This window comes from Saccostrea cucullata, unplaced genomic scaffold, assembly GCF_032062105.1.
Source record: "Saccostrea cucullata isolate Sc308-1 unplaced genomic scaffold, CSIRO_AGI_Scuc_v1 ctg267, whole genome shotgun sequence".
NCBI lineage: Eukaryota > Metazoa > Mollusca > Bivalvia > Ostreida > Ostreidae > Saccostrea > Saccostrea cuccullata.
Genome location: NW_026934971.1, coordinates 357,014 through 383,747, shown reverse-complemented (window position 1 = coordinate 383,747; position 26,734 = coordinate 357,014). Strand labels below are relative to the sequence as shown.

Genomic DNA, 26,734 nt, shown 5'->3' with positions numbered 1-26,734 from the left:
ATTTTTCTTTTTAGTACTCATGATGCTCCATACATTTTTTTTATTACGAATATTTTAGGTACGTATTGTCTAATAAACTTTGTTTATTTACCTTTGACCTAAATAAACATCAACAATGACCTGAAATGGCGACAGATGAAGAGATTATTTTTGAGGTGTGAATAAGTGATATTTTAATTGATAAGAAAGGGTATTGGTAATTAATGTGAAGGATTTTATGAACAGGTTTGATTTATTTCGAGATACTGTTTGTTTTTGATTCCGGACATAACGAAGATCGCGTTATATTCTTAAGCCGATATTGCATATTTTCCAAGCTCGTGTTCCAGTTCATGTTACCCCAACATTTTTGAGATCTTTGAGTGTTATAGAGAGTATAATTCTTATGTATAACAGCTTTGGCTGGACTATGTAGCTTAGACAAAAGAGAACCAGACCCAAACTACAGCATGTACAACTGTTCACACCTAAAGTGACAAAGTCACGAGGATTACATATTGTACTTGATGCAATGATTCATCACTTAGTTGTTTCAAAGTACTTCATGTTATTTATTAACTGTATACATGTGTAAATATGTTTATTTAGTGCATGCATGTTTTTCTTTTTTCTAGGTTATGAGTCGGGTTAGTCTGAATATTTAAAACAAAACTGGAACTCACTTATAATTAAAATATAATTAATTTATTTGTAAAAGAAATTGAAATAAAAAAGCTTAACCTAGATTGTGTTTATGCCAACAAGAAAGAAAAAGAAATATGTACATTAAGAACTTCTCAATAATCAAAACCTTGAAAACCTCAAAGTTTGCCAAATGTGTTTTAAAGCACAACTTATATAAAACCTATATGTACAAAAAACAAACAAGCAGACAATGCTCAATGTTTGAAATCAGCAGGGATTCAATTAATGCACTGGTCCTCAGGGCCTCTCTATTTGTTGGTCACTACAGTGTTAACACTGATGAAAACAAGCTATATGGGAAAAGGTTAATAGGGGTGAATCGATTGTGTTGAGCAGCAATTCTTCTTCCAATAATTTGCATACCACCTACTGGTGTATTGTTGCCAATTTAGGCAAATAACTTGGATCTTACATTGTTGGTCATGTGTGCATCAGTGTGATTTTATTTGTGTGTACGTCTGTACTACCATTATGTTTTTACTTTTGAAAGTTGAAAGTCAATTTTGAAAATTGAAAATTACTATTTAATTGACACTTGTACTGCTTGTATTTGAAATTACTTTATTTTGAGGTACATTCTAAAGCTATACATGTTTTTGATTTCCAATGCATGTATAGTGTCCTCCATGAAAAATTTGTCCACTAGTATTAAGGAGCGAAGTAATGATTTTGACAGAAACTGAATGTGTCTTTAATTTAAAAGTTTTGCATTTCTTTTCAGGATCATCTATATAAACTGTCTGGAAATAAAGGGAAGGGATTTTGGTCAAAGAATAATCCATGGAAGCAGAAATATTTCATTCTTAAAAAGATAGGAGATAGACCAGTTCTAGAATATTACAATAAGAAACCCAAAAGTAAAAATTCTAGTTCACCTAAAGGTAAATGGTGACTTTTCTACTATTAAATTTTTATCTCAATTTTCAACTATTTTGAATATTTCTATCATTCTCATATTACAATCTTACATACAGTATGAGTGAAAATTTTAGAGAGATGCAAATTTAGCGATTTGTCCTTACAAAATGGTTATTTTTAACGAGATGCAATTTTAGCAATTTTAAAAAGCTCACTAAAGAAGCATTTATAAATAAAACACAATTAATTTTTAGTGATTTTCAATTTTAGCCATCTTAGCACTGTCGCTAATAGTGCGGAAATTAAATCCTCGCTAAAAGTTCTGATTATACGATACATAGCATCATGACTTACGGTAGGTATTTTATACAAGCAATTTCATTCATTTACTATAGGAAAATAATCAAGATTCTATTTTCACAGATAAAGTTGTATTATGGCCAAGCTACAGATTAGAGAAAGTAACCAATACTCGAAACCGAGCCTATGTGTTCGAAGTCACGACCCAGGACAAATATTTATGTTTGTCAGCAGACGAACAGAGGAGCATGGATATATTTGTCTTTATTCTCCAGAGTCAGATGCAGCTCAAGAAACAAATCAAAGGTATAAGCTTGTCATGTACTACTCAATGATCCGGCAGCATAAGTAATCTATAGAAACTTCAAACTTCTTCTCTGATCTTTTGAGAGGAAGCAGATGCCAGTTTGATTGTTTTAGTACATGTATCTGTTTTTAAAGATTAATTTACTTCCCTTTCATATATTATGTTTCATGGAAAGATCCAATTTTCCTTTTAATTTGTATATGGATTATGTAAGTTTGTGTGTTGCATATATTTTACATATTGTTTTGATGTATTATCTCTTTACATTTCCAAGATGACATGGTCATTGTTCAGCCAGAAAACTCAGAATCTCAAAGAAGAATCGGTGCAAAGGGAACAAACTGTATTCTCCATGTAGCACCATGGGGGATAACTCTAGCATTACAGGTATGTTGTTTAAACAACCTGCAGAATTTTTTTTACAAATGCTGAAACAGTAAACTTGAATGATGGGTGTGCAAGTTTGTAGTTAAACATATTTCTTTTGGATCTACATGGATTAGTGCATTGAAGTTAACCATAATATTTTAACTTTATTTCTTAGACTAGTGTTTAATGTGTAATCCACTCATATGAGTCTGTATAAAATTAGAGTAATTTAGTTGAATGTTGAATCTTTCAGAGTACAAGATCTGTCCTGGCCCAGTGGCCACTGAAGAGTGTGCGGTACTTTGAGGCGGGGGGTCAGGGGAAGTTTATGTTGGAGGCAGGGAGGGTCGCTCCAATGGGGGACGGCATGTATGTCTTCCAGACCCAGAAAGGCAAAGACAATTACATCTATGATTTGTTGGATCAACATATTGTTAATGCTCTCAGCAAAACACAGGTGTGTTTACTGATATAGAAAAATATGTGACAAAAGCTAATGTTTGCCTTTTACTTTAAAGGCTTTATTAATCTTGTTAATCATAATCATAATGAGAAATACAAACGAGAATCATTACTCTTAAAGTATAAAAGAATCATGTTGTCTTTAAATTATGGTTGATTTTTACAAAGCACAACAAAAACTTCATTCAAGGTGTGCTTATCTTAAAAAAAACAAAACAAATTCCATCAACATACTTCCTTAGCACCATTTCACAGATGATATTCAGATACATGTATCATTAATATTCTAGTACTTTAATATATTTCTGTGTATACATGGCATATAAACTGCCTCTGCAGTGAAACTATATTATTATTTTGACATTTTCTCTGACAGCCCAGTCGCCGAGGAACAACAGAGGAGATGGAGGATTACATAGTGGAATCAGAGAAGTTATCTGCCCTTACCACAATATCTCCAGTCACCATGAGCCAGCCAGAAATCCAAACAATTCTCCAGGAGAACTGGAACTTTACATCCCTAAATGCTGGTCAGTATCTCACTGAAGCATGTTAGAATCTTATAATGGTTTTCTATTTGATTGATCTTGTATAACATAGAATATATTGATTTTCATTAACATGTATAAGTGATTATGTAAAGAAATTATGCAATTTTAGTACCAATACAGTTTATTAATGCCATTTACAACCATTATCTTTGAAGGTTTCCCCAAACCAAAGCCAGTTGTTCATGTCAGACAAAACAGCCAAATGTCAGACACAGGGTAAAGTACAAATTTTTATATAAATACATGTACCATACTATGGCAAAAGTAAACATTATACAAAGATTCTTTGGTAAAAGTATTACCTGTTATCTATTATAGTTGATTAAAATCTTTGTGGATGTAATGTTAAAACTCATGGAAGTCATATAAGTTTATTGTTTATTGTAGAGCACCTCCTCCTCTTCCAAATCGCCTGCCAGCACATCCCCCACACAATAGTCCAAATCATCACTGGTCACCAGCTCAAACAGTCAACCATGGATTTCACAACAGTGTGTCGGACTCTCTGCTAGAGAGGCCACCGATGCCCCCTCCCTCGCCAGCTCGCTCATCCACCAAATCTTCCAAACCAACTGACCGTGACTCTCAGACCAAACCACTGACCATACCAGCCGGGAATGGAAGAGTCAGTCAAGCATACTTTCGAATGAATTCAAGCTCAAGTAGTGGTGTACCTCACAGCATTTCTTCCCAGTTTTCTCCCATAGGAAACTGGACCCCACCTCCAACATTTCAGGAGGCTACTGCCTATAGTCTGATGGATGGAAACTCTACTTTAAATACACAAGGTGGCTATCTTACTCCAAGACACAGTGGAGAAGTGGAGCCAAATCGTGTCTCAGGTTATCCAGAACAGTATATTCTACCGACAAATGACCGAGATGCACAATTCAGTAGTCTTCCTCGATCAAGACAAAGAAGAAATTCCAATGATAGACAAAGAACAACTAAGTATAGACTAAGGTCCTCCAGCTGTGACCAGTTAGACTCTTACAATCTAGATTCTGCTATGTCAGAGTCACCCAGAAGGAGAAGTGTAGATCAGGGAGAAGACAGACCTTATGATCTCGCTAAGCCTCAGGCACCATTTAGAAATCTGCACAATTTCAGAGGTAGCATGGAAATGATCAATGATAACAGGCGAGGGTCTGTGGAGCATTATTACAATATCAATGGTTTGAAAGGAACTGTAGATGCTAGTCCAAATCCTACTGTTGGTGAAGTGAGAAAGAGGTTCAATGAAGGAGCTCGAGAGGACACTCTTACTAGATCTATTTCAAATCCCAACTTCATGCAGATCAGTACAAAAGACAAATTCAGTGATGCAAAAGCATACCCTAGCAAGCTGGATGGCAAACGTAAAAGTAAATCTTTGTTAAACTTATTTAGGAAATCCCGTGATGGAAAAGACAGAAGAAGTGTTGGGAGCAGTAGTAATCCCAGCAGTCCCGTGGGAACACTGACCCGACAGACCAGTATACCACTCATTAGTATAGGAGGGAAAGATGTTTACTTCACTGAGAGATCCCGCTCATTTAGGAAACCCAAGAATAAAGGTACTGATAGTGCAGAAAATACTCCCCCAAACAGCAGACATAACAGTTACAGCAAGGCATCAGCCAGAGATTTACCGCCATCTGGAAGCAGGCATAGCAGTGCATCCAAGTCCCCAGCAATATCTAAAAAAGATCTCCCACCCTCTGGTAGTCGATATACAAAATCACCAGCAGCAAAGCGTAGGGACCTTGTGAATACAGTGTCACCCCCACTACCGAAACGAGAAAGGTCTTCGTCTTACGTGAATGTAGTACACTCACATTCAGGGAGTGATATTTCTAGTAACACTGGTAGTAACAGCATAATCCACAACAGATCTGGGAGTGACATAGGCAGCAGCAGCATAGGAAGCAGACACAGCACAGAGATGAGGCATAACAGCAGCAGTAAAGCTGAAACCGTGTGCTGATTGGTTAAAAATATCCATCTTATCAAAACCTGAATTAGTCATTGAAGTACAGCTCTATTGTCATATGTAATTTCTTGTCTAATCAATAATCATGTATATTTTCAAAATTAGTACTTTAATTATAACAAAATCAAAATATTAATTTTACGCATTTGCATTATAGATTGTACATGTATATATATATATATATCTCTTTCTTGCCTGTAGCTGTTTATTGATGTAAAAAGTTCTGATTTAGTTACTGTAGTTATAGAATGATGGAATATGATGGTGTATATAATACATATATTATTTCCCATAAAATGGGGTTAGTGTTTTAACAAATGTGAGAAAAAGAATATTAGTAAAATCCTGAAACATGATCAAAAGTAAATTAAAAATTGTTCAGATTTGTTAATACTCTTAAATGTTTAAATAGTACATGTAATAGGATTTCTATCTCTATGTACAAGAAGCCTCTAATTTTGCATCAGAGGACATAGTTTTAGGTGTTGTGTTTCCAGTAAATTTGTTACGGCCAGAGAGTTACATGTTGTGTTCATGCTGTTATTTTTTATCCATTTTTTACATAAATTACATGGAATGTATACATTATGTTTTTAAAACTAGTGTCAAGCACTTCTCGTGTATGTAAGTTTCTATTTTATTGAAAACCAGAAACAAACCATTTACAGATTCTGATAGCAATGAAAGTAAGCGATTATTATTGTTTTTGATAAGTCTAGTTATAAATATGGACATTATTTTAACAGTTTTAGTCATATCTCCCCAGATTATGATAAAAACTGAACCAAAAAAGGTCTATCTGTCACACAATACAGGGTTTTATGTGTTACAAAGGCATTACTTTTTTTTATTGTACACATTAATTACACATCAAAATTAATTCAGTTTTTTTTTGTTTCTCATAGTTTTACTTTATTTATGGTTGGCGTACAGATAACAAATACTTTACCGGGTACTTTTGGGTATTAATGTGCAATCTGCATAATAGTCATTTAACAAGAATTTCATTTCATAACAAACTTTTTTTTTTTTGTATTGTTCATTAAGATATAATTTTATTTTTGAATGAATAAGATTTTTATGTTCTTTGAGAACAGAAAGCATTTTATTCCATATATTTCAAGAAGTTTTATTACTGTACAGTACTTTAAAGGTAATGATAGAGAAACCCCACCACTTAACAAGCTCAAATGATATACAGGTACCTATCAGTACTCACTTTGTGGTGTCACTAGGGTGCATGGTGAAAGATTCTGATAATGTAGTCAGTTTGAAAGGCAATAAAAGTTGAGCCCAGTGAATATTTTGTACACTAAGGTTAAATTTATGAGAGGTCCCATGTTACTGAATGGTTTTTATACCAGTTTACACTTATATGTACTTACATATATGTATTATATAGCTACTTATAGTTACACCATATGTTAATTTTTTTATACAAGTTAATGGTTGATATTTTTTTTTAATGGTTGATGATGTATAGTATGCAAATGTTTTGTTATTGTTAATGAAATACATGTATTCTACTTGAATTTCAGTTTTGTACATTGAGAAAAAATAAGATTAAAAGAAATATTTTGTTCACATGTTTGACTTTTGTATATTAATTTTGTTTCCTTATTATAATCAAAAAAGTGTAAATTTCTATTTTATGAGAATTTTGTAAATATAAAGCAAGAAAAACATTTTTTGTTTACATCTTTTAGCAGAGTTGACCAGCATTAAGATATTCATTTTTAAAATGATGTAAAATTTATATGCATTTTTGATTAGTACATGTTGTAAAACTGAATGAAATACTATGTGGTTGTTTTTATTCAATAATTGGTGCATTATCAACCAAATGGCAAAAATTTCTTTTGAATTGTAGATATTAAAGTTGTTTCAAATTCCTGAAGTGGAATTATGAAATGAAATTGCCTATTGACCTCACTTTTATATACATCAAGAGATTATGTGTCTCGCGGAATGTAATAACAAGCTCCTGCAAGGATATGTTCTTATCTTTTCTTTACAATAACAAAGCATAAGAGCTGATCAAATGGGATATTTTCTTCATAAATTCCTCTCCGATAGTTTTTAAATGTTTTAATGAAGATTAATTGAAAGCAAAAATGAATGTACATACATGTATATGAAACAATTTAGTGGTAAACCCTGCTTAGTGATGTTCTATGCAAGAATGTGATTGATCTTAAATCTATTTTTACAGTCTGTTGACTGATGAATCTACAGAAGCACCATCTAGAAGACAAAATTCAAAGTTATGTAATTATGCCAATTTTGACAGTTGATAGAATATCAGGAATAGGCCAACAGTTCCTTGCCTTTCAAGTCAAGTTTCAAACACTCAGATACCAGTATCTTGTAGGTCTTCCACTGTTCCCTTAGGTTTGATTTTTGAGGCTCGATTGTATCAAATTTTGAACATGGTATATTTCATTATTTTGTTTTAAAGAGCACAAATTTGTAAATTGTACAGGATTTTTTTTTTTAAGTTCTCAATTTATTTGTTGGCATCTTGTATTCTTAGTCCTTCCTTTTTGAGTACATATAATGTCATAGACATAAATTTTAAAACAAAATTTATTATAAATTACTCCTCAGATGGAAAATATACATGTCTGTCTACCTGCCAGATCTTGTTCATAGTTGATCAAATGCTAGATAAATGCTCTGAATTTATAGAAGTATACATTTTTGTCTTTGCTATCCATGTAAACCATTTTCTGTTTATGGTTGTTGCTTTTACAATGAAGTATTAAATACTGAATTTATTCACTAACCTTATCTTGTATTTAGAAAGTTCGTGTAAGAGGAAATTTTAGAGTTTTTTGGTTACTGAGGACATAACAGATGAGTCTTATGTCCCTCTGAGGATCTTGTATATTACAATGAAGCACATTGAAAAGGTAAAAATTTTCGCTTGAATGGAAAGTTTGGGTGTTTCTAATCGAATGTCTCTGGTCACATAATGACACGCCCATTTCTTTAGAAACGAGAGAGAAATCGTCGTCGTAATGCTTTATGACACCACCCCACTCTTCGCAACTACATGTAGCAACATGGGTTACACCGATATGAATATTTTAAAGGTTATTAGAAGGAGAGAGAGAGAGAAAGTCCCCGCTTCCGTAAAACACGTATTGTAACGAATTTGTACATATTGCAACGAATTTGTACATAATTATGAATTTATCATGTTTATTGGAGTTGCCATAACACATGTATCTGTCGAACACGCGCCTTCTCGGTGTTTATGTAGACCATCAATTTGATTGGCTGTTACGTTTATGACACTCTGATTCATGCCGAATCCATAAGAAAAGCGCCCTTGTTCTTCTGCTATGCACAAGTGGTATCCGGGATATTCGATGTCTCATTGTATATAGTACAAGGGGATCGGGGAATTCACTGCTTATGGTTGCATTATCATTTGGTTATTGTGGCTTACCCCTTAACTTCCTGTTAGAGGAGGAACGTTTACCCTTGACTCCTGTCTAATTTTTAAAAATCCCCTGATATTTTCAATTCTTAGGGACAACCCTGACTTTTCGATGGACATTGAAAATTGCAATGGCATCTACAATACTGTTGCATTATGAAATGACATAATAAAATACGTGAACAATATTCACGCTCAAAAGTCCATTAAACAATACAAAAAGGAGCAGCAAACACGGACCTCTAAAACATCAGAGGTGGGATTAGCTGCCATGGAGGAGTGAGCATCCCATGCTGACCGGTCACACCCGCCGTGCCCTCCTTGTCATGATCGGGAAATATCGGAAAAATCCATGGACAATTCTATTTATCATTGTGTCATTCACACAACTGACTTTCAATATGTTATGTCATGAACAACATAAGTAACATGCCATGACTATTTAATCTATGGCACGCCAAATTCACAAAAATGAGATAATCATAGTTTCACAATCGATAAACTAGGTTTATCGGTTGTAAACTATAGTTTACAAACCGTAAACTATAGTTAACAATGTTAATCTATATTTCACATCTGTAAACCATAGTTAACGCGATAATCTATGTTTCACAACCGTAAACTATACTTAACACCGAAAATAATCATTTGCGATTGCAAAACATAGATTATCTGATAAATACAGTTTCACGATTTGTAAACTATAGTTTACAAACCGTTAACTATAGTTAACGATCTGATAAATATAGTTTCACAATTTGTGAAACTATGATTAACAACTCTTAACTATAGTTTACGATTGTAAACTATAGTTTACAAACGTGAATCTATGTTTATCAATAAAATCTATTGTTAACTCTTTATTACAGACATATAAACTTAAATTAGCATTCGTAAACTATAGTTAACAACCGTTAAATATAGTTTTACAGATAACGAATCGTTAACTATAGTTTACGGTTTGTAAACTATAGTTTACAGTCGATAAACCTATGAAACTATGAGTATCTCATCTTTGTGAATTTGGCGTGCCATATTAATCATCATGGTCCTCTGGAGATATTCTGGATATTCAGTGTATTTAAATTTGTCAGAGATATACATGTAATTTGAAATGCGCTCAACATGTAGCACACTACGGAAAGTATGAATGGCCCCATTTCCTTTGGATCTCATCAAAGAGCGATGATCCAAACATTCCCGAGTCTGGATTTATATGTTTTCCATAATATTAATATCCAGACTAACCGAAATCAAATGAGATCTAATTTTTTCAATCTAAAAAGTGTATACATAGAGAAATTCTTAGTGTATGCATGGTTTGTCAACACCTGCACAAAAAATAATAAAACACTTTTGGAAAGTTTAAAAAACATTTATTACTTATTGTATTTTTGTTGACGATCAATTTCAAAATTAGATGTGAGACTTCTGGATCTTATTTTATCGATATTTCCAAAATTATTTATCAAAAATAGTTACATATTGTAAAATATCTGAGATTGTTTGTAAAATATCTGATATTGTTTCACCAGTAACTGCAATGAGATGTGCAAGCAAGGGATAGGGATTCCTGGGATTTCGTCTTAAGGCTCTGCAGCTAGTGTCATCATTGTCATTATTCTAAATGTAGCTATTGCTGATGGTGGGGGATTCCATATAGGAGGCATATAGGAAGACCCTCTCCCGGGCGGCCTCCTCCTGAACTCTCTGGCACCAGTCTCCCCAGGCAGGCAGAAGCAGCTTAGCATTGATACTACACTCCTTGAATCGCCAGACGTACAGGAAGGGGTTCAGAATTCCATTAATCAGAAACAGGACCTGTGCCGACTTCATTGCCGTTGCAAAGGTTGGGTGGGTACTTTCTAGATCAGGTAGAAAGTCTACAACGCTTGTACAAACGATTCCCGGGACATAACAGAGTAGAAAGGTAATGGTGATTAAATGCATTCTGACGACTGCGCGGACTTCTGCTGCTATGATGTTGTGGTTCTCTTTCACTGAATTCGAGATGGAGTAAACGGGAGGCACATTTCTTCTTATAATACAGCAGATGACGAAAAAGGACGATAGCACAATACTGAAACACACAAGAGAAACAATAGAGTACATCATGTGCGTTGGCATTCCATCGTTCTGAGTGCATAGTCCAGGCGGTACCGATTTTACGTCAGACGACCGGGAAACTCCAAATATAATACCGAGAGTCCAGACAACAGTTAAAACGAGGCTGGTAATCCACATACCAATCTTTGACTGGTACTTCATAACAAGAGACAGAGAAAGACATCGATCCAGTGATAAAACTGTCATTAGAAATATGGACACGATGACATTTGTCCAAAATATACTTTGTCGAATAAGGCAAAACGTATCCATGTTGAGGAGATACTCCGTGTTAAGGAGATCCGTCAGCGGACGAGAAAACAGCAGAAAGCAGTTGATCCCAAGAATAAAATCAGAGGCAGTCATGTTGAGAATGAGGAATTTAATTTGAAGAGGCAGTCGCTTACATCTCTGCATGATAACAAAGAGACATATATTTTCGCAGAATGATATAAATCCGATGGCAGCGAGTGTTTGGTTAATACTCTCTTGAGCCTCGTCCTTGATTTCAGTATTGTTCTGAAACATGTCTTGCCTAATGGATCTGAAACAAATATTGATATCGATATTAAATAAAATATTTTTATATCACCGCTCCGAAGGAGAAGGGGTATACTGTTTTACCCTTGTGTGTCTTCCCGTCTTTCCGTCTGTCTGTCTGTCCGTAACAAATTTTTGGTCGCAGTTTTCTCAGCAACTACTCATTAAAGATGCTTGAAATTTTGTTGAGGCATGCTAAGTATTATGGGATTATTTTTATATGAATCTGATGTCAACCATTTTTCTGTGCATCTACCCATCACTAAATTTGTAAATATTAACATGATGGGTATGCTCACATCAAAGCGGGGGTATTACTAGTGAGCATGGGCTCACAGACTTCTTAATTGTTATCCCTTAATTTGGCCAAGCTTAAAACCAGGGGTCATGTTTGGAAGCCCAACATACCTCAGGATCCAAGATTTAAAGGAATTTAAACCTGCTATTAGCATTTTTGCAACTTCATGATTTGGTTTATCATGGCCCTGCAGTTCAGGAAAAATCTTTTAAATGTTGTTGCATATACCCTACTATGATCCCACTTTATCCCTAATGGAAGTGTTTTGAACAGACTTATACCTGTACTACGTATACTTGGTGATGATGGTAAATACATTTCTGTATATGATTTTTCTCCCCATAATTGTGGGCTCTCCCTACCTTTGGGTGCCATACTAGTGATTTGAACAAACTTTAAAAGCTTCCGCAATAATATTACTTATCATATTTCTATATCTTTAAGAATAATTTTCTACACATTTTCCTCTAGGCCTGAATTCCAATGTAAAACCAATCCCTTCTTTGGCTAACATCCTCCCTTGGAGGGGGGTATGAAGTGAATCTTTGCTAGCTGAGTATGTATGCATATGTCAATCATTGTCCCACAGTTTGTGAGAGGATGTTTTGTGGCCAGATTTAACGTCGAGGCCATATTTTGAACAAATTTGAATATGCACTAATCCACACATAGATAGTATTTAGCCAAGTTTTTTTTCTTCTGACTCGATGGCATATTGTATGAACGCTCCTATCACATGTTATTCAAAAGTTATCACAAAAGTTGATTAGTTGGAATATTAGGTCAAAAATGATGGTCAAGGTCAGGGGATCAGAAATCATAGCATGCTCGAAAATTTCTTGTCACAGGTAATACACATGTCAAATATGAAAGGCCTATCTCTTCTCTATCAAAAATTATAAGGAAAAAATTACCCTTTTGAAAAGTAGATCAAACGTTGTGGTCAAGTTCACGGGTAAAAAATTATAGTGTATTTAGAAAGGTCTTGTCACAGGTAAAACACAAGTTATGACCACGGTTAAAGTTTTCGAAAAGTAGATCAAACTTGAAGGTCAAGGTTACGGGCCGGGGTCAAACTTCATAGTGTATATATTTAGAGTTCTTGTTTAGTATGAAAGCAAAATTTCTCATTTAAAAGTTTTTGCCAATTTAAAGTAATTTTTGAAAAGTAGGTCAAACCTCAAGGTCAAAGTCACAGGATCAAAAATCAAAGTGCTTTAGAAAGGTCTTATCACAGGTAATACACGTATATAATATGAAAGTCCTATCTCTTCTCATTCAAAATATATGACCAAGGTTAAAGTTTGTTGTGACAGACGGACAGACGAATGAAATTCGCTTTTGCGAGAGGAGGGAAAATAAGAAAAAGAAAACATCAAGATTCTCGGAAATGTTACGGTAATACAATTATAAGAGAATTATAAAATTTATGTCTGTGTTTTTAGTTTTTGAAAATGTTTCGATCAATGTCTTTGAAACTGAATCCTAAAAATCAAGCAAACTCTAAGAATTGTGGTCCCCCGCTTTCGGTGTCTTTGTGGGTGAGATGTCATTATTTATGGCTCATTGTGTCAAATATGATCACTCCATCATATGACATTTAAAAGTTATCAACAAATTTAAATAAAAAATTAAATAAGGTCAAACACGAAGGTCAAGTTCAAGCTAGGGATCAGAAATAGCATGCTTGGAAATATCTTGTCACGGGTAATACACATGTCAGATATATAAGAATCTATCTCCTTTCTATCAAAAGTTATAAAGAAAAAATAACGTTTTGAAGAGTAGTTCAAACGTAAAGATGAAGGCCACAGGGTAAAAAAAAATTATAGTGTATTTAGAAAGGCCTTGTCAGAGGTAAAAATTGTATGTTGTTTAACGTCCCTTTCGAGAATCTTTCACACATATGGAGACGCAACCATTTGCCGGTGGAGAGCTACATATTTTGTCCTGTACTTGGCACATAGGGCCATTGAGCAGTGAGGGATATTTTTCTTGCCTGCACCTACTGCGACACAGGACCTCGTTCTTTACGGTCTCATCCGAAGGACAGGTCTCCACGTTCTCAAGTGGGATTCGAACATGCGACGTAAGGACCAACTGATCCTTACTTCGCGACTCTAGAGCATCTACGCTCTAACCACTGCGGCACCCGGGCGACTGTCAGAGGTAATACTCGGTATACTATCAAAGTTGAAAGACCTAAATCTTTTCATCCAAAAGTCATGCCAAAGTTAATTTTTTTTAAAGTGGATCAAACTTCAAGGTCAAGGTTACGGGGTCAAAAATCATAGATTATTTAGAAAGGTCTTGTCACAGATAATACACATATGTATTATGAAAGTTTTATCTCTTCTCATTCAAAAGATATAACCAAGGTTAAAGTTTTTGTGACAGACGGACAGACTCACCGACAGACATACTGATAGACGAAACTGAGATATACTGTCCCCTCGCTTAAATTGCGAAAGCGGGGTTTTCCAAATGCAAATCAAATCCTAAAATCAAAAGATGAACAAGCAAATTTAAAGAAATGAATTGTCGCACCCCGCTTCCGCAATGTTTTTGTGGGTGAGAGGTTAATATTTTTATGGCATATTGTGTCAAATATGAACGCCCTATCATATGTCATTCAGAAGTTTTTACCAAAGTCGATTTTTTTTAATCAGATTAATCGTGAAGGTAAAGGTCAAGGGATCAGAAATCATATAGCGTGCTCGGCAATATCTTGCACAGGTAATGCACATGTAAAATAAATGAAATTTTATCGATAACAACAATTATACTATACTTACAATTAACTTATGTTGACAATGTCCTTTGCAAGAATCAGCGTCTTTTAGAAAATTTAATCACTTTGCGTCATAATAGTTATGACGTCATTTTTGACACGTGATTAAAAAGTTGACTTTTTTCCCGATTTCTAAACAATTTTAAGCTAAACGATATACTTTTATCTTTTATTATGCAAGAAAATGAGTGAAAATTTTGGCAAAACCCGGGAGTTCTGGGCCTTTACTACCAGGTACGTATAGTTTAGGAGTAGGAGGCAGAAGGATACACTGAAAGAGTGATAACCCCACGGATACTTGCAGTGAGTTGATTGTGAAAAGGTGGAAATCATGTGCCTAAGGGGAGTTAAGCATCAGATATCGACCAATCAGTCAAACACGCCGTATCCGAGCCCTTTAAATTAGTATTTTAGATGAAAAAGATGGCCTAACAATTGGTAGAAACAATGCAAGTCATAATGCAAACTAGCGATAGGTTTACATTGCAAACGAAGTCATTACACGATTATTAAACTTATGAAACTAACCTTAAATCATGTAACATCGACTTATTTGTCGGTAACCTTTCTTTATATGAAAAAGAGAAATATTCAAAATATTCTCTCGTGAACGGAACCGTTAATGTTAAGGGACATAAAAATCACCAATTAAAACGAAATAATTTTAGTCTTCTTCTGAACGAATATAATGTGTAAAAATGGCAAACGTTGTCATTTAGGTGGCACACACAAAACAAATCATTGTGCTCTGCTCATATTCAATTTAAGCTGGCACAATATATTTCGAGGAGTCAATTAGCAAGTTTAGTGAAATAAAAACCAAAAAAAAAAAGATAAAACAGACCAGGAAGACCGTTTGAGCATTTATTTCGCTACTTCACTTGTATTCAGATTCAGACTACAGTAATACACCATGTTAGAGAAAATATACACCCATTCTTTTCATGAAATATTTAGGAGCTAAAAAAGTTTTTTAAAACATATATAACTATACCTATGCAGTAATATAACAGTTTATTTGTAATATGAATACAACATTCGTTCTTAATTTCATAATTATATAGATTTGGTCCACATGCAAATAGTACTTTAAATAAATAACTTTTTCATTAAAAATATTTTATGATATAATTCCTGAGATAACATCGATATGGTACAAATATTGGAGAATCTTTATTCTCGGTGACGTCAAACCGGGCAACAATGTCAATGTCTGGTCTTAATGGCTCTCCGCAGTGGACACCCAACAACTCGTATCCATAAATTCTGTGTGCGTCTGTCTTTATTTTGGCAGGATTCTGGAAGATTTCCCACCGGCATTTCGAATTAATCGACAAATTTATCCACAGACTGATAAAATCCAAACAATTCCCGCTCAGCTATTTACAGCAGACGGTATACTGGTGCAACTTGGGAGCAGCAATTGTCGGCTGCTTCCGTCATATGTGGGATTAATAAAAGAGACGTCTGCGAGACTGAAATCAACATTATTGACAATTATACTGTTGCTTTCATGAACAAATTTCTAAGCAGATGTAATAATTTCTCATAAAAAATTTGTAAATCTCTCTGGTAGCATCAACTTTTGTTGGTTTTGGCAGAGTGGTATTAAGTACACCGTACTAGTATATATGGAACTTGACCAAATATAGAATGTTTAAGAACAGAAATAAACTAAAAACAGAATTTATCTTTTACTCAGTCAGACCATTTTTTAAAAGTTAATTATCTATAAAAGTGTCCTTTTAAATATACTTATGGAATATGTATTATGCACAGACACACATGAACAAACCTTGGTTGACTTTCTGAATCTCTGTCTCGACTTTTTTCTGCCTCTCCGTTCATCACACTACAAGAAGAACATTAGTAATTTGAATTTGTTAATAAAAAAAAACTTGTCCCAGTAATATCATTTTAGACAAACACGATATGGATATAACGAATTACAAAAAAAAAAACAAAAAAAACAAAAAAAAAAAAAAAACAAACAAGTAAATTCTACAGGTCCCCGGAAGTATGCTATATAACCGAGTTTAAATTTTTTGACAGATTTTCAAGTTGACTGTTTCATGTCCATGCACAAGTAAATACGATTTTTAAAGTTTTTATTAAAGTTCATCGTTTAAGCATCAGCATTAAAATTAGACCGGGGAGGCATTCAAATTTTTGTTTCCCTTCACCCAAAGATGCTCAATGCAAAGAAAATGATTAACATTGGTTCAGTGGTTCCAGATAAATGCTGAAAATAATTTTAAATGTTGACACAAGCACGTTGATTATCATTCAATAATTAATATTGTTTTCAGGATAATCATACTAATTTCTTTATACATGTACTGGGTAAGCTGTGCAAAATTCTAAGCTGCTAACATTTTCAACAATAATAGAATTGAATTGAAGAACTCATGTGCAGTATATTTTCTAAAACTCACTTGTCTTTATCATAAATGGAACTGTCATCGTCATTGAAGAGATATAGTGGGCCTTTTTGTTGGCATTCCTTTAGATGCAGCCGCCTAGAATTTATGTTATGATTAGAAAAAAACTTGCATAACTTAAACGAATGGTACAAGGTCCGTTAGTACAATTCTCTGTCATCCTTGGACTTTCAATGAGGCGTGGCATTCTGAAGCTACGTAATTAGCGTCTCTTTAATTCTCATTGGTTAAGAAATTATAATAACATCAGCAGCTTTAAATTGTTGTTGACAACAATAAGATGACCTAAGCCCCACCTCTTTGCCGTACGAAACGTTGTGATTGGATCCTTGCTATACTCGTTGACATTTGCACATTCTATCCCATATATATTTCAACAGTGAATGAAAGGCTGTGTAAATTTCTGACGCTAATTATGTAACGTCGATAATGCCAGCCTTACCGAAAGTCCAAGGATAACTGGGAATTGCACTAAATTCTAGGAGGATTTTTTTTCTCAGCACTCACCTGAAATGTCTACATGTGAGGTATATCACCCCTAACAGAACTGCCAGCACCAAAGAGAAAGCAATGGCTAGGATTACGATCACCAAATGTAAATCCTTCTCAATCCTAAATATTTCCGGAAGTCGCTCTGTCTGTAATGTAAAGTCTGAAAATATAGCATCTTAAGTTAAACACGCTTTTCAATCGAACGGGCCAGTATAAAAATATCATAAACATTAATTTTTAGATAAAAAAAAATAAATTAACGTACTTGATTTTTCTATGGGCGTTTCTGCTGTTGGTTGCAGGTGAAGATCAATGTAGTGAACGGGGCTTTCCTCGGAGACTTCATTAATGGAATAATTACCACTTTCTGGAATATCAGTGGGAAGTAATTCTAATTTATACGTAAAATTAGAATCGTATAATTCTGTGGAATTAGAGTTATTTGATAACAATTTATTGTATACGAATGTATAGAATGCGTGAAACCCAGATTTCTCTACCCTGCTGTCTGACGTAAAATATATGTACAGTATATTTCCAGTGGAATTGTAAGTGAGATGATCATATCTCCCACACAAGAAGGTTGAGGAATTTGCAGAATCCTCTGATATTTCAATAACGTCATAAGAGGAATGATGACATGATCTCTTGATATGTTCTTCTAAATCCACTTTCACAAATGTTAGATAAATTCGGACGGTAGGTGGCGCTTCAATCTTCCACGTACAATTCTGTGTGGGCGGATACCCCGAGGGCCACCCAGGGGAGGAGATTTCTCCATACGTGTCTGTATAGTGTCCTCCACAAGCCCAATCTACCAAAAAAATATAGGTCTCTGTCATTCGCTGAGTAAAGTGGGGTTAATGCGTTATTTTATGTAAAAATTAAATGTCTTTTGCAATTAAAACAGAAAACAGTGATGCTAACATTTTACTGAGCTTTAGTACAGCTAAGACCAATTAAGGATTCCTTTCGAAGTAACCTTTTTAACTTATAATATGTTACGTGTCTATACAGAATCATATATAATTTTAATGGCGTAAACCATTTTGATTTTCATAATTGGAAGGAGAACATCCGACTTACCTGTCTTGAACTGCAATCTGAATCCAGGTGCATCTCCCTTACTATTGGTTATGAATAAAATGGTGATGATATTTGATTGGCTAATGAATTCCCGAACATTATTTTCTAAGCAAGACACTTGTTCTTTATCCACTATAAGGAGTCTATCCGAGTTTTGAATGCAACTTTTTCGAGATTCTTTAAAAAGTTGCAGATGTGTAAATGAAACTTTGATAATCTGTCAAAAGTAAGTAAATTAATGTCAAGAAATATACATAAAATCTGAAAAGATGCTTGAAAAAATCATGTTTCCATGTAACCATTGATTATAGTACCTTAAACTTGGGTACCATAATAGTCCATGAACAGTTAAGATTATGTCCATAATTCCTTGGCCAGTTAGGTGAGGCTAAATACCCGGAACTGCCTTTCAAATGTCCACTGCAATCTACATGTGCATGGATTTTGAAAATTAAGTAAATGTCATACAGACTAGAACAAACATGTATATCTTGAAACTGAAATAGAGCAAAATTGTGTAATTGAGGGAGAAATTAAAAGGAAAGATCATCAAATCATCATATTAATTGTGACACACTTTTGATAGAGGGTTTTGCTACTATTTATCTCTCCTTACCAAAGTTTGGTTTCATTTCAAAATGATGCACTTGAGATGTTCCCTGTGAAATTAAGCCACCCACATCACTTCCGGTTTTGGTGCTTAGTAAACATGTGCCCTCTTTAACCTACAAGCGCAAACCTTTAAATACTTCAAAAAGAAATATTTTGCTAGTTATGAAATAAGACGAGTTATAAATATTCAACTTTCTTCTCCAAAATCATTTTCGTTCTACGATTTCTTTTTGAAATATTATAGTACCATCTACGACTTGAAATGTATTCAATCATCTGAAGACGGGCTATTATGGCATCAAGTTTCAAAGACATAAACACAATCTGAATACTTTTTTATTTTGAATATAACCTGATAATCGAAAGATCTGCAGATAAAATTGTTTTCCTCCAAACATTTTCTGGCACACGCACTCGGTGTGACTCCAGTAACGGTTTTCTCGTTGTGTCCCAGTACGGCAGAATAGGGGGTGGGGTAAAATCGTCGAAGATAGTTGTCTGGAAGATATTTAAAACCAATTAACATTGAAAAAATAGTACATACAATGCGGCAACACACTCGACTAAGTTTACAGACGTGGGAATGAGAGATATTTCTGTCATCTACATATTGCTTTCGACACTTTTAATAAAAGTCAATGTGTGAATTGTAATTATTGTACATGTACTTTATCTTAGAAGAATTTCAATAATTCAAATGAATTTGAACTTTGTATTCGAAAAGTCAAGGTTAAAACACAAATCTAAAATAAACGATAATCATTGCTTTTTTCCCACAACCATGAACTGGACATCATTTCGATCTTTTTGTCAAAATCCTGACACCAAGATTAATGAAGGATTAAATCCATTATCTGTAGCCGATGCTAATCAACGTAGATCGCACCGAACTTGTTTGCAAACACTTGAAACATCTAATTGAAAGTGGTCAAGGCGTCACAATGTCAATAAGCCTAGCGGAATGTAATAACTAAAGGCCTCAAAAGCACAATACTGCTAACAGTTCCTGCAGGAAACCCGCCAGTGTTGTATTTTATTACCATCATTTTTTAAGACTAGATCCGAATTTCTTGGATACGATATGCTACGGAATACATGGACGTTGAATAAATGAAAAGGCTTATATTTTTTTCCTGAATGTCTCGTATCAGAAGTGGTTTTATTAAATTGAGGCAAAATCATAATAAATAGGAAATGTATATACAGTCAAACCTGTTTTAAGAGGCCACTTGTGGGAGAACGACAAATTGGCCACATAAGACAGGTGGCCTCTTATTCCAGGTTTCAAACCAAGGAATAAAAATTGCGGCCACAGTTGTATATTTATTTTCAAACGTATCCAAATCCACAATTTCAACATATTTAAAAAATTAGGAAGTTTTAAGTCACATGAGATCCTTTTTTGCATTTCATTTTACATGAATTTAGGAAAGAAATCTATTATGTTTTTTTTTTTATTTTTGTTGTTTTTTTTATGTTGGTAATTTTAACAGCTAAATAGGAATAGAATTTACATCACACAAAATCATGAAATGATCTAACAAAATGCAAGTAGCATTTCCCTGATGCTGTGCAAAGCCTTTTAGTTTTTCTAGATATGTATTATATAGGGTTATAGCTCAAGACTGACCACTTGACTTGATAACCTCAGACGAAATTGTAAAATTTTATTATGTATTGAGTTTATATCATGGACATATTCAACAGCTGTTCATCAACTTACTTTCGTTTATAAAGGACAAAAAAAAAATTGTTTACAATAAATAATTTAATCATATTAATTAAATCATTAAATCCTGACAGAATTCAAATTACACTCGCAATACGCAAGTTTCGAGATTATCTCCCTTGGTGCGCTCTTTCGTTAAGGAGGGGAGTTTCGTTGCCGCGTAAACAAACAGGTGGGACAACTATATTTGATATTTATATATTGGATACATTGTATCATCGATATACTGGTTTATCATAACTACATGATTGTCAGGATGCACTCTACATTTCGAGAATAACCGAATTAATTTAAAGAAGTCATTTTTTAAAGTTAAAAAATCGTAACAAAAAAGAAAATGTCGGTAGATGTGAGACTTTTCAGACGAGGGAAGATATATGAACCTCTAATAAATACGGCGCGTATGCACGTCGGCATCTAAATGACACATTGATTCTTTTCCTTATTATAATTTCAAAAAACCCACAAACTTTTTTAAAAAAAAAAAAAGGTTGTACGATCAAGAAAATCAGTTACTTTTTATTAAGACTATGACGTTTCTTTCGTTTTCAAGTACCTATAATTTTAAAGTAGATTTGTAAATATGCATAGTTGAACTTGATAAAATCATCAAATGCATCACTGCTTAATATCATTATCTTTTTATAACATTTAATAAATTTTAAAAGCCATAAATATCGTTCATTTACTTATGCACGTTTGTGTACAGAAACAACCTGTCCCACCTCCCTGCCGAAATGGATACTTTTTGCGCCTCTATCGTAGGAGAGTTACAATCTCGAAACTGGCGTATTATCGGTAATTACTCATTATCAGCTGTTCATGTTTGGCTTCTCGAGGATACGAGGTCACGTGCCAGACGGAAGTCATGTGACAAAACAGACAAAATGGCCGCTGAAAACAGGCATGTTGACCGCACGGGACCTAAAAACACTGGCCACTGGCCGCGTTAGACAGGTGGCCGCTTAAATCAGTTAAAATATAGTGAAAAAATGAATGGGCGGGATTGAAACTGGCCGCTCATGAGGAGTGGCCGCTGATTCAGGGTGGCCGTAACAGCAGGTGCGACTGTATTTTCTTTTATTAAAATAGTTAATACCTTTGTACTCGTAATGTGCAACATTTTTGTCGTCTGTTCGAGTTGTCACCAGACCGTAGACATTGGCTGCGATGTACATGCTCAAGTAACAAGATTTGTCATCAAAAACATAGTCAAAACTCGTGCATTTGAATGAGTTTTCTGCGAGACAAAGATGTGCACAGGCGACAAGTGAGACCCCCATCACTGTCTTGTGATATATATGTTCTCCTTCTAATTGCTGCAGACTACCATATCCAAAATTCAGAAAGTACTCAAGAGGACCACCTGAAAAGATTAAGTTAGAAATAAGGATTATATTGCATTCAAAATCATTAACCTTCAATGATATAGTCATTTCTATATAACATATATGTACTAGTGTGTCAAATATTTTTCAGAGGAATTTCAGGACTTTTTTTTCGACCTACTAGATTGTCGTTCGTAGTAGTCCGTGTTGACTTGTGGAATGAGTCCATGGGAAGCAGACGGCAGGATGTCTGTCAACCAACAATTCTTATGTTTAACCTCGTAATCAAAACCCAGGCATCGGAAGGTCACCTCAAGGACACACATTCTGGCGCACTGCTCCACGCTGATTTCGGATATCTGACGTTTGTGGTCAAAGGTCAGTAAGTGATTTGGAAGACGGTGGAATAATCCCTCAAAGTATGCTGAAAATCAAGAAACATACAAATGGTTTCATTTCCGCATTTGCAAGAAACTTTATTTCTCTAAGAATATATTTAGCTTTTCGTCGTTTTCTCACTTATTTTTTAAGCGTTCTTTATCGAGATGAAATTTCCGAAAGTGATTTGTAAAACTTCCCTGTAAACATCGCTATCAGATCATTGTAAAGCTATTTAATATTTTATTGGTTGCAAATACATGAAGATATGCTACTTAAAAGTTTAAAGTGTAAAATTTGAAATCAGACATCTTTTTGGGGCACCATATTTTTTCACAGCAAAAACTGGGTTTATACTGAACATCCTCGGCTATATATTGAGGCAGAACCTTTTGAACACTCTCAACATTTTAAATCAATACAAATGTTGTTCTTTTGAATAATTTTTTGCTTACTGACTGTAATATAAAGGGGGTTAAAAAGCCGAAGCCAAATTGACAAAACCGTGTGCTCCCATCTTAGATCATTACTCTCGTATAGACTTGATGAATGATATTAATGCAAAGACATGGAAACAAATTTTCATGCGTTCAGACTAGCACTTCCTTAAAACTGAATGGATGTTTAAAGGAGGTATCGAACTTTCAAAAGCCTTGCTGTACACCGGTTGTATTTCATTCCAATAAAAATTCCAAAATTTGATAGGTGGAGTATACTCTTTATAAAAATACCATAAAATCCAAAGTTTGTCTGAATTTGAATCACTTATGGAAAAAAATCATAGATTCCATTTATAGAAATACTGTCAACGGCCTCTAAAACGTAACCCTTGGACATTTCGTGACAAAAATTGTCTAAATTTGTACTACATTTGACCTTTTTTTGGTCGTTCATTTTGCAATGTGGCTAAGCATAGATAACCTGTTTGGTAAAAACAGTCCTTACTTCTGTAGTGATCTGTGCTTTTGGACACAATCAGAGCCATATCATTGCTCTCGTGAGTGTTATTATGTAATCTACATGACTGAATCTTGTTGTCCATGTCAAACGACTGGCAGTCAAAGGAACTCTCCTGAACGCACGATCTCGCACAGGCCTCAACACTGAGATTGTTTAAAGTTTTTATTGGAAAAACAGTCATCCTCAATTTTGGCATCCGATGAAACAACGATTTGTAGACTATGTCACCTGTAAGAAAAAGATGCTTCATTGTTCATATAATAACGTTAATGGTAGACCTTTGTTTGTATTGAAAGTGTTTCTAAGGTAACATTGGTGTAATATAAAGGCAATCATTTCTATCATCTGGGAAAATGAAAAGAATTTAAGTATATACCTTTTTATTGCTATTTCAGAATATGTGTATGTACAACTTTATATGTTTTTAGTTTTTGAAAAGCAATTAAATATTCAATGAATTGTTGCAACATTGAGATGGTTATTTTCAAGTACTGGTTTACTGTTAGTATTAGAAATTTACATTTCTATTTTGAAGTTGACACGGAAATGAGGCTATGTTTTCTATGTTTAAAACGCTTCCGATATATTGTTGCCACCCGAGAACAAGAACGTATTACTTTGTAATTATCCTAACACTTTACAGATTTAGATACAAGGTTTGAAATAGAAAACATGGTGCTTAAGATAACTACACACCTCCTCTTAGCTCATCCCCCCTCAACATTGATTCCACATTAAAAGAATTTCAATTTAGAGACAATCCAAAAGGTTTGTTACATGCGGCGGAGTTTATTCAAACTCTTGTGACTCGAGATAAAAATGATGATCGTTTTCTCTGATCTTTTCACAATTTCTGCCAGGAAACAACGACCGGTACTTGACTTAATCAAATTTAAGAAACATATCTTTTTTCTTATATATTTTCTCGTAAAATATAATTTTGTTATAAGTGGTAGTGAGTTTTTTAGATTTGGTTCCTCTAGACTTGGGCTAATCTCGGCGCTTTTATTGCTACAAGAGATACTTATCCCTCATTTATAAATCTCCGGCCACTTGCATGAAATTGAATTAATTTCTCTATGCGGAGCCGTTTGGGTGTCATAACCAATGTCGAGGAAGAACAAAATGGACCCGACAGATCGGAAGTGCCTGACAAATGTCATATATTTTGTCATAAAAACCCTTTAGTGATGAAAGAGTTGACAATTCCAACTCTCTGGCCAAGACATGACGAAAATCACTCAAAGGAGTTAGTCGTCTAGACAAAGAAATGATTCTTTTATAAGAAATGAGTACAGATATATACATTATTCTCCTTAGAGAAGTGGACAGGCTTTAGGACTTCTCCAAAGAGAATAAAATAAACATGTTGATATATTTTCCTACCCCTAGCAATGGTGGGAGGAAAGGGGACTGGTGGGGGCCACAGGTTTACCTTCTTTATCACAAATTAGGGGTGCCCTGCGTATAGACATCCATGCAGAAACAAATTACAGAGAAAGGGGGAAAAGTTGAGAGGTAATCACTAATCTTGACTCGAACCATCTTTAATTAGATCCATTGATGTTATGGAGGGAAATGGTATTCAATTATAATTGGAGGTTAGAAATGTTTATAGTCGTGTGCGCGTTATGTGGGGTTAATATTTGCGGAATGATAGCGTCCACCCTTTATACCATCGCCACAGTTCTGTGTTATCCTATATAAGCTGACTTCATCCAAACGCTGAAATATGAGAGGACTTGTGCTGTATACACGTTGGGGGTTAAGACTTTTAATTATAAATTACGATTATATTTAATTATAAATTACGATTATATTATTTACCCCCATACGTTAAAAGAAATAACAATTTAAGCCACGAATACACTGTAATCAGGCAAAACGATCGTACTATGCACTCGGAATATTACCAATGCAAAATAATGATTATCATTTTTATTAAGGGGGATGTGTATATCGGATCCTAACTGGCGTAAATAATTTCCTTTGCTTATAGTAAAATATGCCAAACCATGTTCAATGTTAATTAAAAGGATGTTCACAGTTTTTGTGACAATCGGGCATCTGGTAGGGTTCCCTAGTTCAAAAGATTAAAGAAAATAAATATAAATTTTTTGAGCTATTACAAGGTACACATTTCTTTCTAGAGACATTGCATGTATGTAATGAATTAAGTTATTTTCATCCTAGGATTAAATTGAAATATTCAGCGAATTCCTGATTGAATTATTCAAGATTATGTCTTATTCAATTTTTTCACATTCTTGGTATAAATGTATTGCGATAGTGTATACCATTTACTTATTTCATAATTGCTTGTAGCATTTATTTTATTTATTTGTTAAATTTTGATTTCAGCTATTCAATAAATTTCAATAACAGCACGAATGACGAATGCCAGGACATTGAAATTATTTATTTTGTACCATCAATAGAATTTATTTCTCATCTGGAGTCAATTCAAATTTTTGTTCAATTCAATCAAAATAAATATATATATAAATATACATGTATATCGATTTAGATGTAAAAATCAAATTCAATCATCAAATGTTTCTGCTCCTTGCGAACAGCATATATTATTTCATTAAAAAAATTCTTTTAACTTCTTTATCTTTAAATATTTTACAATAATTTCAGAGAAAGAAGTATTGAAAAGTCGACTTACTTTGTACAAGACAGCAAAACGAAAGGATCCACACCACAAAATGAAAGGTATCCATGTCATTCAAATCACATACATGTATAAAATTATTTTTCTTGAATCCGCCACTCAATTTATGAGAGCTGTGTAAAACGTAATCTTCAAAGCTTCAAAGGCTCCGAGTGAGTGACTCGGAATATCCGTTCCATTGAGGTCGAAACACATCGTTTTCTTATAGATCACGTGGTGTTTGTTGGGGGTCTCTGATGAAAGGCAAAATTGTTTGATTTCGTATCTTAAAAAATCCATTGTAGAAGCTAAGTGACCGTAAAGGAATCAATATATGTTCCCGGAAATATTTATTGTGACAAATTGAAT

At 34.2% G+C, this 26,734-nt stretch overlaps 3 protein-coding genes across 6 annotated transcripts; 1 reads left to right on the top strand and 2 right to left on the bottom strand.

Annotated features, from left to right (window-relative positions):
• The first annotated feature begins 81 nt into the window (after positions 1-81).
• LOC134241632 (AF4/FMR2 family member 4-like) lies at positions 82-8,288 on the top strand. Its single transcript, XM_062723664.1, has 8 exons — positions 82-155; positions 1,406-1,565; positions 1,966-2,148; positions 2,424-2,536; positions 2,772-2,975; positions 3,357-3,510; positions 3,687-3,747; positions 3,919-8,288. Exons 1-8 carry the CDS (start codon positions 126-128, stop codon positions 5,495-5,497), a joined length of 2,484 nt encoding a protein of 827 aa, XP_062579648.1. The 5' UTR covers positions 82-125; the 3' UTR covers positions 5,498-8,288.
• A 2,059-nt stretch (positions 8,289-10,347) lies between these two features.
• LOC134241630 (trace amine-associated receptor 2-like) lies at positions 10,348-14,752 on the bottom strand. Of its 3 annotated transcripts, none has more exons than XM_062723662.1 (2): positions 14,705-14,752; positions 10,348-11,598 (listed from the first exon to the last, which is right to left on the bottom strand). In XM_062723662.1, exon 2 carries the CDS (start codon positions 11,580-11,582, stop codon positions 10,572-10,574), a length of 1,011 nt encoding a protein of 336 aa, XP_062579646.1. In that variant the 5' UTR covers positions 11,583-11,598; positions 14,705-14,752; the 3' UTR covers positions 10,348-10,571. The 3 variants fall into 3 exon arrangements, with proteins under 3 accessions (XP_062579646.1, XP_062579647.1, XP_062579645.1); XM_062723663.1 differs by having other exon boundaries at positions 10,348-11,589; positions 14,695-14,733; XM_062723661.1 differs by lacking the exon at positions 14,705-14,752 and adding an exon at positions 12,003-12,048.
• Positions 14,753-15,691: 939 nt separating this feature from the next.
• On the bottom strand, positions 15,692-26,462 carry LOC134241629 (CUB and sushi domain-containing protein 2-like). 2 transcript variants are annotated; one of them, XM_062723659.1, is made up of 13 exons: positions 26,381-26,462; positions 23,695-23,937; positions 22,553-22,795; positions 22,143-22,409; positions 19,667-19,812; positions 19,319-19,427; positions 19,017-19,129; positions 18,703-18,919; positions 17,882-18,430; positions 17,632-17,776; positions 17,119-17,202; positions 16,479-16,535; positions 15,692-16,158 (listed from the first exon to the last, which is right to left on the bottom strand). In XM_062723659.1, exons 1-13 carry the CDS (start codon positions 26,433-26,435, stop codon positions 16,059-16,061), a joined length of 2,328 nt encoding a protein of 775 aa, XP_062579643.1. In that variant the 5' UTR covers positions 26,436-26,462; the 3' UTR covers positions 15,692-16,058. The 2 variants fall into 2 exon arrangements, with proteins under 2 accessions (XP_062579643.1, XP_062579644.1); XM_062723660.1 differs by lacking the exons at positions 15,692-16,158; positions 16,479-16,535; positions 17,119-17,202 and having other exon boundaries at positions 17,659-17,762.
• Positions 26,463-26,734: the final 272 nt, after the last annotated feature.